The 19,160-nt window shown below is 44.0% G+C and overlaps 1 protein-coding gene across 1 annotated transcript in view; it reads left to right on the top strand.

Annotated features, from left to right (window-relative positions):
• Positions 1-10,482, top strand: part of LOC128935533 (uncharacterized) — a 62,454-nt gene extending 51,972 nt beyond the window's left edge. Inside the window, exon 2 of the mRNA XM_054273945.1 lies at positions 8,741-10,482. Within this exon, the coding sequence (XP_054129920.1) occupies positions 8,741-9,314 (574 nt within the window). The 3' untranslated portion in view covers positions 9,315-10,482. The remainder of the gene's footprint in view (positions 1-8,740) is intronic.
• Positions 10,483-19,160: the final 8,678 nt, after the last annotated feature.

Here is a 19,160-nt window from a genome sequence, read left to right as displayed (position 1 = left end):
ATTAAAGACAGGGCTTGGTTTTGTCTCTTAAACCGCTATCACACAAGCCAGTGCACAAGGAAAGACACCTATTATGATTTTATAGACAAATGCTAACAAAAGCTGCCTGCACACATGCACACACAGAAAAATTTCATGTTAGCATTGCAGGAGGCTGTGGTGATGACAGGAGTACTTTTATTGTCAGCTCTGCTGGGGAAGAAAAAAAATCCCTCTTATTTGTGCAAATAACTCCAGCTTAGCTTTATTCCCAAGCATCCTATTTGCACATATGAGTATGTTTTGTCAGCCATGTCTTTAGGTACAGGTTTTCATCTTCAGCTGCTTCTGCTTGTTTGTGTTAAACAAATTAGTGCCATAATAACACCCACCCCCATAGGGATGTGAATATTGTATAGTAAGAATCCGAAATACACGGTGGTCCTGCTTTTTTTTTTGTCGCGGGTTTGTAGTTCTGGTTTGTTTCAGCTTCTAACCCCTCCTCCCAGAAAAAAAAAAAAAAAAAGAAAAAAAAAAGCTTAATTAAACTCTTTTATGCTTCATTTTCCTGATTATATTTTGTTCATTAATAGAGAGCAAATATGAAAAGAACTAAAAGCAAAACTGGAGGCAGAGCATAATAAAATGTATTGCTATTAATTAAACGGAAATCCTCAAACATGCCTCCTTCCAGCTTGCTCTCTTCCAGATCCTAGATTGCTTCACTCTTTCACTGACTACTGCTAGACAGACACATCCTGTTCTGATGAAGGAGACCAGCTGGATTTAGGACTGTGACTTTGTGTGTGTGGTACAACTGACCATATGTGATTCTCTGTCAAGTTTGCAGCTTTAATGGGAAATCTCTGAAGTATTTCCACTTTGATTCATATTTTCTCACTGGCTCAATAACAAAAGAGGGGTTGGCTTTGTGCAGCTGGCTTGAACTAACGTAGGTTGTATTGTGACTCTGCTAAGGAAAGGGAAGCTTTTGCATACTTATCCTTAGGAGTTTATTTGGGCTGTTCCATTTGTTTGTTTGTTTGTTTGTTTGAGATTTTTTTGAGGATTTTAGGGGGGTTGGGGTTTGGTTAGCTCATTTTGTTTGGTTGGTTGTTTGGATGTTTTATTTAGGAAAAAATATCTGGGATCAGAAACTAAATTTCATTAGGGATATAATTTTGAATTCTCATGCAGATCGTGGTTTTTATCTGGCTTCAACAGAACTGAATAATTCTGTTAATTGTTATTGTCTTCCTGCCGGCTTTGAGAAATGTGTGTCTCCAACCTCTCTAGGTCTGGCAACAGAAGGGTAGCTAGTTGTGAAAAAAAGAGAAACAAACAGCAGATAGAATTTAAAGGAGTTTGGGATCCTCTTTTCCTGAAGAATGATTTGCATTTACTGGTCTTCCAGACCTGAGAGCAGTATATGTAGGGGCAAAGGACCGTGATGGTCATACGGACATGGAGGAAATGGGAATAGGAAAATTCCCTTCCTTTTGCAGTCTATGAAAGTTTTACTTAGAGGATGCAGTGAATTATCATTATCATTTGTAGTGGGTTACTTTCACCTGCATTCTATCTGCTCCTCAGCTCTCTGGGCTTCAGGCAGAAAAGTCAAACGCCACAGGAAAATCTCATCTTCTAAGATCTGCAGCCTCAAGGCAACTGGCGAGGCATCAAAACTTCCAAGTTAGCCAAGTGTCTGAAGTCTCCTGTTAAAGAGAAGGCAGAGGTTAACACTCAGTACCCAGCCCTGGGCTCACCATGTGTCCCTTTAGTCGAGTATGTACCACTTTTGTACTTTACACTGCCAGTGAGTTGTGACCAGACTGTATCTTCTTTGCACCTTATCAAACACTGCCGGTTTGAGCAGTGCCTTAATTACAGTGATCAGTGTTTGCAAACAGCATCTTTACACTTTTCACCCAGATTTTTTTCGTGAAGGAGGGGCAGAGAGGAGACATCCTAAGAGTCACTCACATGTCTGAGCGTCTGCTCACCTCACAGCTGTGGAAATCTCCTTGCTGGTGGTGAGGGAAGATGCCCTTTGCTGTGGCTGGGAGAGGGGCAGAGTCGAGGTGTTGGCCACTCAAACGCTCTTCCTGAAGCGTCCATCATTTCAGGTTAGATGCCAGCACCCCTGGTCCAAGGGCTGTCCCTCTGTCATGCAGGGAGCAGATAAATAGAGGTGGGAGGAGTCAGAGCAATGATTTGTAACTTGGTTTTGCTGGCTGTTCCTATAAACCTGGCAACAGGCTATAGATTTCCCAGATGAAAGCCTGCTTGTTACCACATAGATGTATTTTCCAAAAGAGAAATTCTAAAATAGATGTGTTGGCATCCAATTCTTTATTAAAATCATATATATATATATATATATATATATATATATATATATATATATATATATATATATATCCAAGGGAAGTGCATAATTTGAGTCTACTGAAAGAAAATGGTACACTTTTGTGGATGTTTGAGGTATCTTTTCCTTTGAGGCAAAACTTCCATTTTTGTGGAGATAAAGGATGTTTAAATTAGAAAGAAGCAGTATAAAATAAAAATGATCAGCCTCTGTCCTTAAAGAGGCTGTACCACAGCAGAGCATTTATCAAGGACTGCATTGTTACCTGATGCAATGGTGGGATGCTGATGGGAAGAAGGATGCTTCCAGATCTTCACAGGCCTTGCAGATGAGGCTGCAGTGTTGGAAGTCAGGGAGATAATACCACACCTGCATTTTATTTTAAAGTGTGGTTATACTGATGCTGTTCTCTATTGCTGTAAATCAGTTTCCTAAAATATATGGATTTTTTTTTTCTCGGACATGTACAATTCAATATTTCTAAATATTTGATCATGTAAGCATTAGACCCTGTGAACCAGCTTGTGTGAAGCACCACGGAGTAAGTTCTGTCATGAATGGCAGCAGATCTGTCCTGCTGCTGTTTGTCTAATGGGGAAGAGGGTGCTGACTTGTCTCAATATTGCACTCAGCAAGCAAATCATCACATTATTCCTTTAAATCAAAATGGGCAGCAGCACCCTAGACTAGCATGGTGCCTATCAGAAGTGTACGTGTCATCTGAAGATGTCTTGGAGAATATTTATTTTCTCATTATAAAGAATATTCTGGCCCAGTGTAAATGTCAGTGAGCTCAGTGCACTTTGTGCAATGAAACAGACAAATCTAAAACAGTAGAAAGGGGCAAACCTGGGTCCTTGGAACTGCTGAAAACTTTTTTGTTTTTTAAATATTGTGCATTTGATTCCCTCTGCCCACTAATTTGAATCTTGGTAGGCCTCAGAAGGGCAGTAACTTTGCACATACCTCTTTCTCTGAGAGGGCAGGAAATTATTCTTCTTTAAGAGGATGATATAGCAAGTTGTGCTGTGGGGGTGTTTGTTGGTTTCTTAATAAATATTTCCTTAGTCTGGATTTTAAACATCCCCATACACAGTAAGGAAAATGTGAACGAGACATTGTTTGTGACCAGATGTGTTGGTGGGAAGGAGTCTCCTGTAAGCAAACCAGGCAGTGAACACAGCGACTGTGTGGTGTTCAGTTTGGTTATCTGCAATCATTAACACTTAGCAAGAGACAATAAAGCATCTGGAAGATTATTTTGAAGTACACATGTATTGTTTCAGTGAAAACATCAGAAAAAAAGCCAGAAAATCCTTTTGAATTTTATTGTGATCAAACAAAGTTCCGCCATCCGGACATCCAAAGTCAATCCTCAAGTCCTCAATGTTAATGATTAACATTGATTACGAGGTGATTTTTCCAACAGAGAATCAGCTCACCTTAAAAAACATCTTGCTGTGCATATACAGCGTGTACCAGCCTTTATTAGAAATAAGCTGATTATTATTCTGCTACTGGCCTTTATTTTCTTCTACTCCCTCCCTTGCAGGAAGGCTGCATACAAATATAACAATCGATTGAGAGGAGATGTTCTTCCTTCACAAGATTAATTACAAACACAGGGATGCTGTGTCTGGCCCGTGTGTGTATGATTGATCTTGTAGGAGGAAATGCAATAGGAAACTAATGCTTCCTTTTATCCAGTAAGCAAAGTTCAGAGATGTTTGCATTCTGCTAGGTAAGCACAGCTGTCCAAAGATGTGAAGACGGATGGACTGTCCTGTCAGCACAAATTCATGCCGAGGTAACAGGCTCTGCCGTCTCTGCGGACCTCTCTCTCTGGCCAGCGGGCTGTAGGGCCAGAATCGTTCATTTAGCAAACAGCTTAATTGTTTCACATTTTAATTAGTGGGGAGATCCAGACACAGTCAGTGTACTGCGAGGGGCAGCAAGGGGAAGGTGTTGGTGAACCTCGCTGCCAGGGTGGGGGTGAGGAGGAAGGCTCGCAGTGACACCGAGCATGGGGCAGCAGTCACAGGGCAGCTGCTCAGAAATTGCAAGGGACTGTTCTCTAAAACCTGGCTGGTGTAAGGACAGATCTGCGTATTCACTCACTGCGTGTAGCTGTGGAAGCATCTGCAGAAAGTGCAGCACTTTGCTGCCCTTGTTTCTATTTGTATATAAATATAATCTCAAACCTCTGCATTTGGCTCAGGGTACTTCTGCAAAGGTTCGTTCTGTTCTTGGGCACAGGCTAGCACTTGTATTTAGGCTGAGAAGCAGTGTCAGAGGTGACAGATCCAGCTTAGTGTGACTCAGCTTTCTTCCTCAGAGTATTTTAAATAATGGATGTGCTACTGCTGGCATTTAACTCCTGCCAGAGCTGCTGAAATATATGGTGTCTTTAAAATACTGCTACAACATCGAATCCCTGCTCAGGCAGGGGAAGAGATCTCCACCTGGGATTGGTTTTCTCAAAAGGAAAAGGAAATTTGAGGAAGAGGGGAAGGGAGGAGGAAAAAGCCTGAGCCATAATATCTTGTAACTGTGAGAATGCCCTTCACCTGAGGTAGTGAAGCAGTCAGCTCTAGCAGCGTGTTGATGGAGAATCCTGAAATCGATGCTGCAGTCTGCATTATATTTATACAAGCATATGTACTGCGCTGATGACGAGGGAGAGAAAGGGCTGTTCCCTGCGTTAAAATAATTAGTGTAATAAATACAGCCTGGCAAGCGCCAGAGGAAGTAGGGATCCCTTTGTTCACATCTCGCCACTTAGAGCTGGGTAAGCAAGTCTTGTGGAGTTAACCTCAGAATTTACTCACGCTTTTATTCCCTGTCTAGAGGTCTCAAGTAGGACGTGCTGCTGATGCCAGACTTAACAAGCGACACTGGATCTCTCCTGCTTTACAGTGATGTTGAGGACTATATGGGATTCTTTTCTTTTTCTTCTTTCTGTCCACGCAAATCCTGACTGGTAAACGAGGATCTGTTTGCTGTTTAGCAGTCAGTTTTGCTTGGCTTGACAAAGGTTATTGCAATAATTGATGTTCCTCTTCTAATAATTAATGTTAATGAGTCCACTAAACAGTAAACAAGAAAACAAAGAACTGTTAATGAGACAGTCTTTACTCATTTGTTTAATCTTTTACTAAGATAATGGGAGATAAATATGTCGCTATTCAGCCATCTTCACGTCCTTAATGCATGGGGAGTGTTTTAAAAGGAGATTTGAGCTGATTTTTTACACTTGCATTTAGTAAATTCAGCTGACTGGGTAGGTGGGGCGCCTGAAAGAATTGGGAGACCTATATAATTAAGTGCCTTGATATTCTGCTTCTGAAGGACATTGGCAGATATCCAAATGCTATGTTCTGCTCTCAAACTATTTAATTGAAACCATACAAAAGGGAGGGGAGTGGAGGGGCAAAAGAGAGGGAGATCTTGGCAAAAACCTTATGTGCGGTTTTTCGCTATTGGATTGACCAGACAAGGCAACAAAGCTGATAAAACAGGATTAGCAAAATTGCATTGTTGGATATTATATGCTGTGTGACATGTACTACAGCAAGGGAATTTGGCAGGATTAACCTGCAGAGGATAAAGATGTACCAGACAAGAGGGCTGAATTAATAGACTGCTGTGACCAAAGCAAGAAAATCTATTTGCATGGGATATTAGGGGCGATAATAACCTTTCCGGGTGGGGTTGCAGTTAATGCCCCCAGTCTAGTGCTGACCCCATGCCCAAGTCCCGCTCATTGCCTGCAACTCAGGGCACAAAAGCCAGCTCATTGGCACAGCTTCTTATTACTCTTTCCTGTTTCTAAATACTTATATATAAATGTATACACACACACACACACACAAAAAAAAAAAAACCCAAATGCTAATTCCTAAGCAGGATTGTCTGTGTTACCAGGTGGGTTTGTGTTCGTGGATTTTTTCCCCCCCAAACTGAGAAATTTATTTTCCTATTTATAGGAGATGACTTTCTTCTCCTTATGCACTAGTGTTATCCTAAAATAAATATTTGGGTTTGGTGGTTTTCCTCAGGGCTTCTGGACCCAGCTGGCCATGGGGGAATGCAGTTCCCTCACTGTGTATTACTCAGCTGTTCAGGAGATTCTACACTTCTCTGCGTGCAGTTGAGCTGAAATTGTAAAAAAGCTTTCAGACCATGTAGTGCCAAAGAACCTGAATGCTATTGCCAGTAGATGACTAATAAAATAATATTAAGTAAAAATGGGAGAATATTAAAATTTAAAAATTTTAGATGTACACAAAGACTACATTGGACTATCTGAACAAGGGGATAAAGAAGCAGAAAACCAACCTCCGTCTCTGGTGTGTTAAGGGGAGAGAAAGTAGATTAAGCATTCATTTCCTATTTGTACAACATATAATTCTGGTTTTCCACTTGAAAAGTCCTTTAAATTTGTTTCTTCTAGACTACAAGCAATGCATATATGGTAGTGTGCTTTTTTAAAGTAATCTGATATGCTTCAGTACAGATTGTATTCAAGGATTCAGAAGGATTTCAGCAACCTTGAAAAATGCTCATATCATTTGCTTTCCCTTTTCCCACCCACAGTACTAGTGGCAGACCATAGTGTTCCCAGGGAACAGAGAATGTACTAAAAGTATTTGGCATTGCTCTGTGTGTGACACAGTGTGGTTCACTGAGTGTGCTCAGTGCCACCACAGACACTGAAAGATCTGCCCTGGTGAGATGATTCCCCTTCATCCAGCATTAGCATGTCACCGTTGATCAGCACCAGCCACAACACAAGTTCAGCTTTCTGGTTCTTTCTTTCAGAGCTGAAGGCTGGTGGGAATATTAGATACACATAAAATGTAAATACTCCTTCTTTTGTTTGTTTCAACACATTAAAATTTTGAAAACTGTTCTTTAAATAAAAGCTCTGTTAATACAACATTACTGGGACTTTACAAGTGTGCACACATGCACAAGTGTCAAGAAATTTATTTCCATTTCCTACAGCAACTAGATTGCATAACCTGTCTCTCTGGAATATTTTTTGCTACTGCATATGTTACTTGCTTCTCTTCCCAGGGACTATACACATCTCCCTTCTAAGCAGGGGCATGAAGTTTCCCTTGGATTAAATTGGGCACTGGGCATAGAGGCAGGGATGCTTCCTATGCCTCCAAATCCCACCCATTTCAGGAGAACTATTAAAAACCAGCAGTTCTCCCTGGAGATGTGCTAGGCTGTACATCACTTCTTTCTATCCAATGTGCTTAAGGACTTCCTCACTGAGTCCTCCTCCCAGGGATAGTCCTAAACTAACTCACATAAATTGAGCCTTCTTCTGGAGGCTGGTTGCTGAGGAAGGTCTCCAATACACAAGATCAAGTTTATTATTTGCTTGTTTTTCACAAGAGCCTAGATTAGTTAACTCAATAAGGAGTTGTTGGTAACCCCTTAAGAATGACCCAGCCCTGACAAGTGATTCATTGTACCTCCAGTGCAGCATTTTGGAGGGAATCAGGAAGAACCACATGTCTGTTTCCACCTCTTTTTGTCTGCTTGAAAAGCTGCAGGACCACCTGGAGCTGTGCTCTCCCCAGTTCTGTAGTGGTGCAGCACTGCAACCCTGAGCCCTTGTGCTGCTCGAGAGACACGCTGTGTGCATGCTGTGATGGCTGGCATGCTCACCAGTGTCAGTCCTGCACAGGGAGGGAGATTTCCTTTTCCCTTGAGTCCCAGAATCCATAACTCCCCTGTGATTTTACAAGAAGCTTATTTTTCCTGGTCAGCAGTGGGTTGTGTCCCTCAGCTTCTGAGAGCTCCCAAGGGATGGGTGCCTTGGAGGGGAATGAAAGGCCTGCAGGCTGGGACATTTGTGGGGTGGGGAGCACCTTCCTGCATGTCAGTGTGTTGGGAAGCTTCTGGGAATGGCCCACACACGTGCTGGTGTCTTGCCCACCTCAGAGGAGCAGACAGGGCGCAGGCATGAAGGTTCATGGCCACGGTGCACTTGGGAAGTGAAGCGGTCCCTTAGGCCCTGCTCTCCTTTCAACAACATCCTGGGATCTGTGAAAAAGCAGCCTGCTTCTCCCATGTCTCTGAGGGCTTGGCTGAGTTTCTAGGTTGCTTCCTCTGCCTTCCAGCCTCCGGCTCTCATGACACGAGCGCAGGGAATGAATTGCAGGAGTGCAGCTGTACACGTTTGCAGTACTGTGCTGCAATGGCCACCTCTGCAAAGCCTTAGATCTTGAGTGCCAAGCCAGTTTGCCACTTCTATTTCTTCTTTTTTTTTTTTTTTCTTGGAGGCATTCACCCTTGACACATTTGTATTTCAAACAGACAGGGGTATATAACTGCTGGGGTCGACGGATCTAACCCTGTCACTTTGCTTTCCAGCACTCAACGGCGTAGAAGATGGACTGCAGAGGAGAAGGACAGAGCACAGAGGAGCCCAGGAGCAGGGAGCCCGGCCAGGGGCCCCCTCAGGTGCCGTGCAGCAGCTGGTGTTGTGAATCAGGCCGTCACCAGTCGGAGAACGGCTACTTCACAACACCAGGGTCGCACCGCACCACGCTTCCACGGCCGGCTGGAGAAGAGCAGCGTTTCCTGTGGGCAGGCAAGGGACGTGGAGCACCTCCTGGCTGCTTCCACACAAGCCCAGACCTGCAAAGGTAATCAGGTGCTCAACTCCTATTTAGGCACCAGCCTCCCACTGAAGTCTGAAATAGAAGTTAGGCCCCTAAATATCTCTGTGGGTCTGGCCCCGAAACCCTGCGTCGCTGTGCAGTGCAGAGCTTCAGCAGGCACAGGGCAGCACTGTCAGCAGCATGGTCACTGCCTGTTCTCGTGCCACATGAATGTTAAGGAACAGGAAGTTTTCATTAAGCTGTGGAAAACAGTAAAACAAACCCCTCTGCATGCTGCATGTGTGGTTCTCCCTGACAGTCACATCTGTGGTCCTTGCCTGTGATTTGTTCTGATCCTTCCCTACCTCGACACCCAAGCACGTACTCTCTGTAAAAGGTCGTGAACATACCAGGAAAAGGTTGGGCTCCTTGCTATTGATACTGCACCTGGTCAGCCTCTGCCAACGTGCCTCTGTCTAAACCAGCCCTAGGTGTGTTGTGATGAATGAAAAAATTAATGGTGGCATCATCCAGAAGTGGTACCAACAACTGCAGTCCTTAAAATAGAGAAAACGTTGCTAAAGCAGTGCCTCATAAATTCCTAGGTGTAGAGGCACAGTAAGGCACATCAAAACAAGTGACCCTGCAACATGTGCTGTGCACTTCAGATTTTAAAAACAGGCTCTCCTCTGCCTCCTCCTTTGTACCACACAACCAGTGTGATGTTAGTTTGAGAGGAGTGGGTTACAGAAGAGCGCTTTCCATCCAAATCTGGGTTATGTATAGGGAGGTTGGCACACACCTGATGGCCAGGGTATACAATCCCTTGAATCAAACTGAAATGCTGTTCAGTTTTGATCTCAGAAAGCAGGCATGTGGTCTTGGTCTCAGGATGGGGTTTTCTTTGGTGAGTTTTCCCTTCCTCCCACCCCTCAGGATGGCTCTATGCTCTCAGGTGTGTCTGGCTGTCCCCTTGTATGATATAAACCACTAGATATGTCTAAAGCAAAGAGTGGAGAAGTGCAGAGAGAAATTATTCAGGTAACATAGAACCAATGATGGTTTTTGTGAAAGTTTTCTTCATTATCCTAACTCATCTGACTGAAGATGGCAGTAAAAATTATTTTACATTCCATTCTGGATGTATTATTGCTGGCAGGGAGATAGATGTAGGGGAGAGTCAGGATTTGCACAATATCTGAAATAGTATGGGACAGCCTGGAAATGCAAATGAAAGGTGACATGGTTGTTTCATTGGACCCATCTAATCTTTCTGTTCAGATGGACTCCCTGCACAAGTAGCCCTGAATTCCTTTTATAGCAAAAAGTCAAATACCTTGAACAATGTAAGAGGTGTATGGGAGGCTCATTTGTACATTAGGAGAGCAACCTCTGGGTTTGTGTCAATAATGAGAGGAAAAACTAGATCGTGTTTCTCATTCGTGCACTATGAATTTGTGAATCCAACATGCAAGAACACTGTTTAATAAACTTGTTCCCTGCTAACACAAACTGTTTGCTCTGTGTGGTAATCTCATTGTTTGTTATAACCTTGTTTTAAAGCTTGAAACTTTTCTCTACAGAGTTTGCTTCTTGGGACAATGCACAAAATTCTTTAGAAACAGGAGGCATCAAGGAAATAGTCCCAACAACCCTTGCATGCACACACACTGATTTATGTGAGCAGCTATTCATACATGGAACTAAACACCATTTCATCTTTTATTGTGAGCCAGAAACATCTTTGACCTATTCAGTTTTTGTCAGTAAATACACATAACATTTGAAATACATTAACACTTAATATCTGCTGTCAGATGACCTCATAGACTACCTCCATACTTCTCCAACTATGATATCTAGAGACAGGTCATTTTCAGCTCCTTTTGTTAAAGAATTTCACAGGAAGAGCCCACTTCAGAGGTACCTTTAGGGCATTTATTGTACTACAACTCTAACTCGAATGTATCACCCTTTATGCTCTTCTAAAGTGATTTCCTAGCAAATTAATGCAGGCCATAATGCAGCTCTGCTACTGCTGAAAATCAAACACTCCTGCTTGTCATCAAGCAGCCTAATCATGTCATCTCATGAGGAGGACTGCTGGTTGAAAACCCGACTGTCAGCTTCAGGTGATGGAACCAATTTCTGCTTGCTCCCTTCAGCAGCTGGCATGTGCTGCAGTGAAAGGTGAATGCACAAAATAAATAGTTCAGTATAAGTTTTTAATTTGTGGAGTTTTATTCTTAACTAGCACCTGCAGTTCATCTTCATGTCAATCCCAGTCCTGGATGCTGAGGTGGAAAAACAGGCGCTCACCAGCTTTCTGGACAGCCCCCCAAAAGAGAGGCAGGTCCCTGCAGAAAACTTGGAGAGTTTTCTGGTACTTTACAGATCCTTTCTCCTACTTGTGTATTGTCATTAAAAAAAGTGGAAGTTTACCCTGCAAAAATACCCCATTAGAATTGTTGAAAGGCTTGATTTTACAACCTTAATAAAACATTGTGCTCAGCAATGAGGGGTAGAGAAAAGAGCAAAGTCTATCAAACCTGAAATGCTGGGCTGTAGTCTCTTGTGAGATATTTTTTATAGGGTTGTTATTCCAAAAGTAGTTCTTATATCTAAGCAAATAGTATTTAATTTCACCCTTGAACCCCTTGAAATTTGAATGCGATGAGTTTTTTTCCCAGCACATCCACGCTGTTCTTCAATTGTTTTGAATCAGTTTTTTGTTTCCTTCCCAGGCTCACCAGCAGCTCACATACCAGTTCAGAGAGCAGCAGCCTTGTAAATTTTGTTCTCTTTTCCCCTGCACACAACAGCCAAGCTGACAGGCACAGTAGGGCTCAGCATCTCTCACTTTCTGTGTTCGCATGCACGCTGCTTTGTTACTGTGGTGTTCCTCATGAAAAGTGCCATTAACAGATTTCTTCTTCGTCTCTTTAATTGGGCTTCCTCTTTGGCAAGCAACTAATGTGAAATTAAAATGATATTTCAGGCAGCATTGCAAAGCAAACAGTAGGTGGGGCTGAATTTTGGTACCCACAAACCTGAGTCAGGTTTTATTTCAGTTTCAGCTATAAAAGCTTCACAATGGGAGGGGAAAAATACAGAAACAGTCTTCTGGCATCTTAACATGGTGAGCAAGAGGTGACATTAAGGAGGAGGAAGAGAGGCTTGTTCACAGCTACCGTTTTAAACACAGCATATTAGGTATATTAAATAGGTATTTTTAGAAAAATCAAGAGTCCTCACAGTATATAGTCAGGCCTCAAATGTGCACATAAAAGGGTCAGGAACATCCCCATTGTGCAGTGAAGTGGCACCACAAAGAGCATAAAAATCACCAGGCTAAATAATCAAGGCTAAATAACTTTCACTCAAAGGTTGATGTAAACAACAGAAGGGACCACAAGCAGTCTCTGAAGATCACATAAACTACTTGGAGAAGTTTTATAACCTAATCTCTAAGGAGATTCTCTCTACTTAAAAGCCAAAGCAGCAGAGACTTTGCTGTGTCATACTCTTTGTCTTTATGTTTATGGGAAATTCCAAAAATTATGATACTTCTTTGACAAACAGTTGCCTCCTTCCTTAACAAGACTAACTATCTGTGCCTCAATAAATGAGTTTTTAACATTGCATTTGATTAGACCTAGTTCTCCAACCATGCATTAGCAGGAAAGCGCTGCCCACGCATGCAAGCTTAATGCACACAGCCCTTGCTGTCAAAGACCATTTTGGAAAAGATGATGTGCAAAGCAGTCCAGCCAGCTGCACTCTGATACCCACTTCATGCCAGGAAAACTCCTCTTCTCACAGGGATGTGGTCTGGGTGTCAGGAGGGAGGCTGGCACCAGGTGGCCCCCCTTGTACCACTGCAGCTTTGTCCCTGCTGCTGCTCTGTCTGCAAAGTCTGAGGCAAGGGCTTGGGATGGTCTGGTTCATTCCAGGTCTGGAATAGCACAAAAAAAGCAGAGCTGGGAAGATGTCTGAGGTCTATATTAGTACTTTGAGTGTATAGCATCTCTGTGATTCAGCTAAAAATTTCAGCAGTTTGGGAAGAAAAGCTCAATTTTAGAGAATTCTGGCATATGTCAAAAACTCAACATCCCAATATGCTGCCTGCCATATGCCTTTAGTGAAGTGGTTATTAAGATAACAAAACCTTAATTCCTTCCTTTGCACAGGGGTGTTCATGCCCTGAACTCTTTCAACCCTGGTCTCTCTGCCACTGGGGATGTGTGGCTGTGGCAGCATGTGTCCCTGGGCTCTTCAGGAAAGCCAGCAGCCTCTCTGTGTGAATGGCAGCCATGGACTGAAACTCTGCAAATGATGTTTCATTTCCAAATCTCTGGCTGAATCTCACCACTGCAGATGTGAGACCTGGTGGAGGTCTGAGGAGGCAGATCTTTGTGCTGGGGTTTGTAGATGCCCACCAGCCTCAGCTGATACTAAGGACAGTCTTCTCAAAAAGGTGCTGCTATCCCCATACACCTGGCAGTCCTAGTCCTTGATAAATGGCAAAAGGCTTGGGCCTTTTTTAGGGGGTTTACATGACTATTTTGACTATGTTAGAATAATGGTTTCCATAGTAACAGCCATGTGGGTCAGCACATACCCCAACTCTGAAGATACATTGTGGAAGACTCTTGGAGATTAAAAATCCCCAAATGCCTTGGGAACTGCTCACATGCACAGGGTGTCACCAGGGAAAGTACTCCTGCACTCCATAGCCTCTCCTTTTGCTGGATTTCAACGCATCTAGTTTACTGTTTTATTGTTCCAAATAAACTTCTTGTTCGACTGTGGGGACCTCCAGAGAGACCTGTCACACAGTGACAGCATCTCCCATGTCAGCTGCAGTGTGTGATAAGTCTCTGGTGAGAAGCAGCAGCTCTTTTCCTCCAGGAATGGGTTTTGATCTCTTCCCACTTTCTGCTAGTCTAAACCCAAAAGTATTGAATCACATTCTGGAAGCTGTGTTGCTGTAAAAGCCCTTCTAGTTTTATCACTCAAATTAAAATCATACTGGCTCTGAGCCTTGAATTCAAAATGGCAATGTCTCTGCTGCTTAATGACAAGGTAAGGGAAGCAGAGCTGGGGACTGCTCCCAACAGCACATGCAGAGGGAACAGCATCACTCATCCTGTCATGCGGGAGATGTGTGTGCTGTCAGGAAAAAGAAATGTGGAAATGCTCTGTGCCCACAGCAATGCAGCAGTGAGCATGCAGGCAGCTGCCTGCGTGGGAGGTGGTGCATGCCCCAGGGCCAGGGCAGCCACAGTGGCTCAGTCCTGGGCAGCTTTGGGTGGAGTTGGCTTGTTTTAACCTGTATGAAAGACAACCCACATGGTTGGGTTGGTTCTTTTCCTTTAGGAGTTAAATTTGTGCTGGGGAAAAGGGAGACATTCACCAAAAAGCCCCCCTGTCCCTGCCAAGATGAGTTAGCAGATTCCCAATGGCTAAATACCATTAATACTGATGCCTCCATAATGATGAAGCTGAGCTTCCCCCTCAATCCCTGTCCTTGCCTGCCTGTGTCCCACGCACATCACAAATTCAGGCACCTTCAGCAGGGCTGCAGCTTCATTCACAAGCTGAAGATTTATTCTTTCCAAGACAAGACTCCAAAACTACCAGATTGCAAAATACAGATGTTTATAGTGACTGAAATACTCAGTGACCAAGAAAACCCTCACATGAGCTTTCTTTTTTAATAAAGCAAACTGCTCTGCCTTGTCATGTGAATTAATATCCCTGCAGCATGGCTTTGTCTATTTATTCCTTGCTGATGTTGTTTTTGATCACTACTAGATGAAAATGAAATCTTGGATGCTTAGGGGCTGCTCTTAGGACAGATTCAATGAGATGAAAACGCATTTCAGGAAATATCACTGAAGCCAGTTTTTGTTTTAATTTCCAGGGACACACAGGGCTCCAATTCCCTGGAGTCAGGAGGAATTGCAATTGAAGAAAGGCACACTGAAAACACATTGGAAGTGTGTCCTTCCAATCCTGCACAGCAAATGTCACCTAGAGGCATTGCTGTTACGCCTCTCAATCACAAACTCTTCTTTTGAAGGCAACGCTTTGGCAGTCCAAGTCCCTTTATTCACTGGGGTATTTTGAATATTAAATGCTCCCTGGGCACAGACAGGGGCCAGGGCTGTAGTACCCTGGCACATTGCTTCTCACTGCACCCACAGCTTCTGTCCTTCTGCCCATCAGTCTGTCCCATCAGTTCTGTCACCAGGTCACTCAAAGCCCCATTTCAGCTGCTGTTTTTTGGGCTTGCTCGTGGCCTCGCAGGCAGTCCCCAGCTGAAGGGGAGCACGGGGACTTCACCCTGCACTGAGCTCTCTCCTGGCTCTGTTATGGGGTAGCCTCTTCTCTCTTCTTGAGTTGGTGTCCCCACATCTCCAGCTGGGAGGTGTACCTGGCTGGGGAGAGGTATGAACATCAGGTAACACTCTGTAACTCAACACTTGTCATTGCACAACCAGCCTAAGGCAAATAGTGCCAGACCAGATGATCCACACTGTGTAAATCACTGTTTTTCACAATCTGTTTGGTTCAAACCCAAGACAAATCTGACTCTGCATCGGAAGAATCAAGTCTCTGAATTTATGCACATGATTGGTGTCCACCAAGTCTCATAGCTACATTTCATCAAGAAAAAAAAAAAGTACTTTCCCCCATATGTTTATAGAAGGAAAAATCCATATTTGGAAACAGTTTGATAGAAAAAGTCAGACACTCTGTTATTGAATATAACCCAGATTAACAGTGACAGACTCTGGGATTTTCTTAGAGGAAAATAAAAATCCAAACCATTTCTAAATGACACTTTCCTGACAAAAATAAGCATTAAGGCAGAGAGCAAAACTTTTGCCCACACTGACCTTGCTCTGCAGTGCAGTGGCAAGGGTCTGGGTGCCCCAAGTCACCTCCATGAGGCAGCAGAGTGGGCAGGCACGGGTCTCTTCTTCTGCCCCTCCTGCTGCCAAGGGAGCTTAAAAGGCCAAGAAATTTGTCCCCTTTCAGATTTACTTTCAGCTTTCCCCCAGCTTTCTCTGTATACACGTAACACACAACACAGCAGGGTTATGACCCACAGCAGGGTTTTTTTAACCACTCACACAAGTGATAACAAAAAGCCCAGGCCATCCCCATCTGGGTGTCTCACAGAAATGGATTTAAAGACCTGGGGTCTTTCAATAATACGCTACAGACAGGACAGAGTTTACAGAGAGGCTGACCAAGTCCCACCACTGCAAGCTGGGGAGGAGACCTATGATGCTCTACAGCCCAAAACTGCTCCTCAGCCACCTGCCTCAGCGTTTTGGCCCAGTTTAACTCTTGATGCCTACACCTCTCCAAAGACCTCCAGATTTGAAAATAAATGAAATAAGTTTGCTGCCACATAACCCCAAAAAACTCACAGCAAGGAAATGATGCTTGGACCTGACATTCTTAGCAAGACCCAGTGAAGCTGCCCACCAAGTGTGAGGCTTGCTGGGTTGTCTTTTTGTGTGTAGGTCAGCATCAATTTTCTGCAGTGTAAATACAGTGATGTAAACATATCAGTGAAGTGATTCAGTACCTATGTAGTAAGGAAACTTACACCTCCCTCCCATCCAAAACTGTAGGTTGGGAGAGGACGAGATAGCTGAGTACCTTTGGGAAGCAAAAATATTTGTATGGTGTTCATTTCAATTACCCTGAGAGGGAGCACAGCAGCCTGGGTGACTCTCCTGCTATCCCACAGCACAGTGTTGTTTCAGCATAGTAAAATACAGCAGAACAAATACCATTCCCCATCTGGGAGTTTCTGAAACTCTCCATCAAGACTTTCCTCTTTCCCCAGATAACCCAAGTTCTCCTACATGGCCACAGCAATTTCACCTTCATTTAGAACAGAAGATGCTGAAATGGAAACTTGGGCAGGGGGGGAAACCCTTCCAGACTCAAATCAAAACAAATCACTTTTTTGCATATTAATAAGTCTCCTGATTGAAAGTGTTCTGGCTGTTCAAGGAGGAATATCAACAGTAGATGCTGCTAATTTAAGCCTGGCTAATTAAAAGCAAAATGAAAAAAATTACTCCCGTAGAAACAGCCACATGCAAAACGAACTCACCCAGCACATTTCATCAAGCTCTGCTCATTATATCTGGGTTTAGGGAAACAATCCCATTACTTTTTACTCTCTTTCTGGGTTGGGTTTTCCCTTGCAAATTGCCTCCAGCACCATGCCCCTCTGCAGAGCCAGCAGCAGCAACCAGCAGGACATCCCCAGCTGTGACCAGGCTGTCACCAGTGGCGTGGGGCATTGAGTCAGGACCATCCCTGCCTGTAAGAACTGACACCTGCCAGAGTGCCATCAGGAACTTGCCATGGGTGTGCTCTGCCCCCTTACCCAGCTCACTGATAGGAACATTAAACTGTAGCAGCCCCAGAAATGATCTCCTAACCACATCTCACCAGTTTGGCTACACTACAAGGGTAGTGTGGGCTATTGTGGCAAAAACATGCTACAGAAGGGACAATTGCATTCACCACCATTCCCCACTGCCTAGAGACCAAGGTGCAAGGGATCTGGTCAGGCACAATCCTGTTTCCCCCCAAAACTGAATACAAACCACTAATAGAATCATAGAGGCACTAAGGTTGGGAAAGAACTCCAAGACTGAGTCCAGCCTTTGGTGGAACACCACCATGTCCACTAAACCATAGCACTAAGTTCCACACCACCCCCAGCTGTTTCTTGAACACTTCCAGGGATGGTGACTCCTCCACCACTTCTCCAGGCAGCCCATTCCAATGTTTAATCACTTTTTCTGTGAAGAACTTTTTTCTGATGTCCAACCTAAACCTCCCCTGGCACAGCTTGAGGACGTTTTACCTTGTCCTAGTTCTTGTTACCTGAGAGTAAGAGGCCAACCTCCACCTTGCTGCAACTCCTTTCAGGTAGTTCTAGAGAACAGTAAGGTCTCACCAGACCCTTCTCTTGTCCAGGCTAAACAACCCCAGCTCCCTCAGCTGCTCCTCGCAGGACTCATGCCCCAGACCCTTCCCCAGCTCCACTGCCCTTCTCTGGACTCGCTCCAGCACCTCAATGTCTTTCTTGTTGTGAGTGGCTCAGAACTGGACACAGGATCTGAGGTGTGGCCTCACCAGAAGGACAATCACTGCCCTGGTCCTGCTGGCCACACTATTTTTAATGGAAGCCAGGATGCCATTGGCCTTCTTGGCCACCTGGGCACACACTGGCTCATGCTCAGCTGACTGTCAACCAGCACACCCAGGTACTTTTCCACTGGGCTACTTTCCAGCTACTCTTCCCCCAGCCAGTAGCAATTTCATTTGACAACAGCACGTACAAATTATATAAAAACTCTGCAAAAAAAAAATGAGTGCAGACACAGTGTAGGAGGAAGGAAGGCTGTATCCCTCACTCCAGAGCACTGGCAGTGTCCAGCAGGAGTCAGGAGAGTGGGTGGCAGTAAGATGCTGCTTTACACAAGCAGCAGTTTTCAAACAGAGCTATTGTAGGAAAAGCTGCTGCTGGGCTCTCAAAAACCCACCAAGAGCTTTACTTTAACAGCTTGGAAGTGTAAGGCTTGGGCAGCATTGCCACTTCTGTTCACTGGTTTGAAATAGATGAGGGGAAGAGTCTGGTCCAGAACCAGGGGCTCTACACAGGGGATTCCTGCAGTCAGGCAGTGCTCATCCACAGCTGCTCTTCTCCCTGAACAGGGTGTGTCCTCTGCAGCCCAAGCAGGGAGGAGAAATGTCTCCATGAGTCTGGTGTCAATCAGCACATTCCCTGAAATAAGAAATGGGGTTCTGTTCTCCTTCTTTCCCTTTATATTTTTCTTTTACAGTTATTTATTGTGTCTCCCTGAATTTGCATCCCAAGGGCTCTTGTATGACAGAATGTAATAGTATTAGTCACCGTTACACACATTAGAGAACGTAATATTTAGCATTCATAACAATTTCTAGCTTAAAAGTGCCACATAAACATTAAATGTACTGTATTTTTCTCTGTGTTTTTAAGGGATAACTTGTTTTTGCCTGAAGCTATACAACTTCCCTTTTTATGATCCCTCAGGAGAAGTGGGGTGTTTCTGTCACCACCTCTGCCACACAAGAGAATGCCAGTTTTATGGCCCCTCCCTCAC

Source organism: Melozone crissalis, unplaced genomic scaffold (assembly GCF_028551555.1).
Source record: "Melozone crissalis strain CALT ecotype California unplaced genomic scaffold, PUWL_Pcris_2 ptg000016l_1, whole genome shotgun sequence".
Taxonomy (NCBI): domain Eukaryota; kingdom Metazoa; phylum Chordata; class Aves; order Passeriformes; family Passerellidae; genus Melozone; species Melozone crissalis.
The sequence above is the reverse complement of the archived record's forward strand: the minus strand, read 5'-3'. Positions and strand labels throughout refer to the sequence as shown.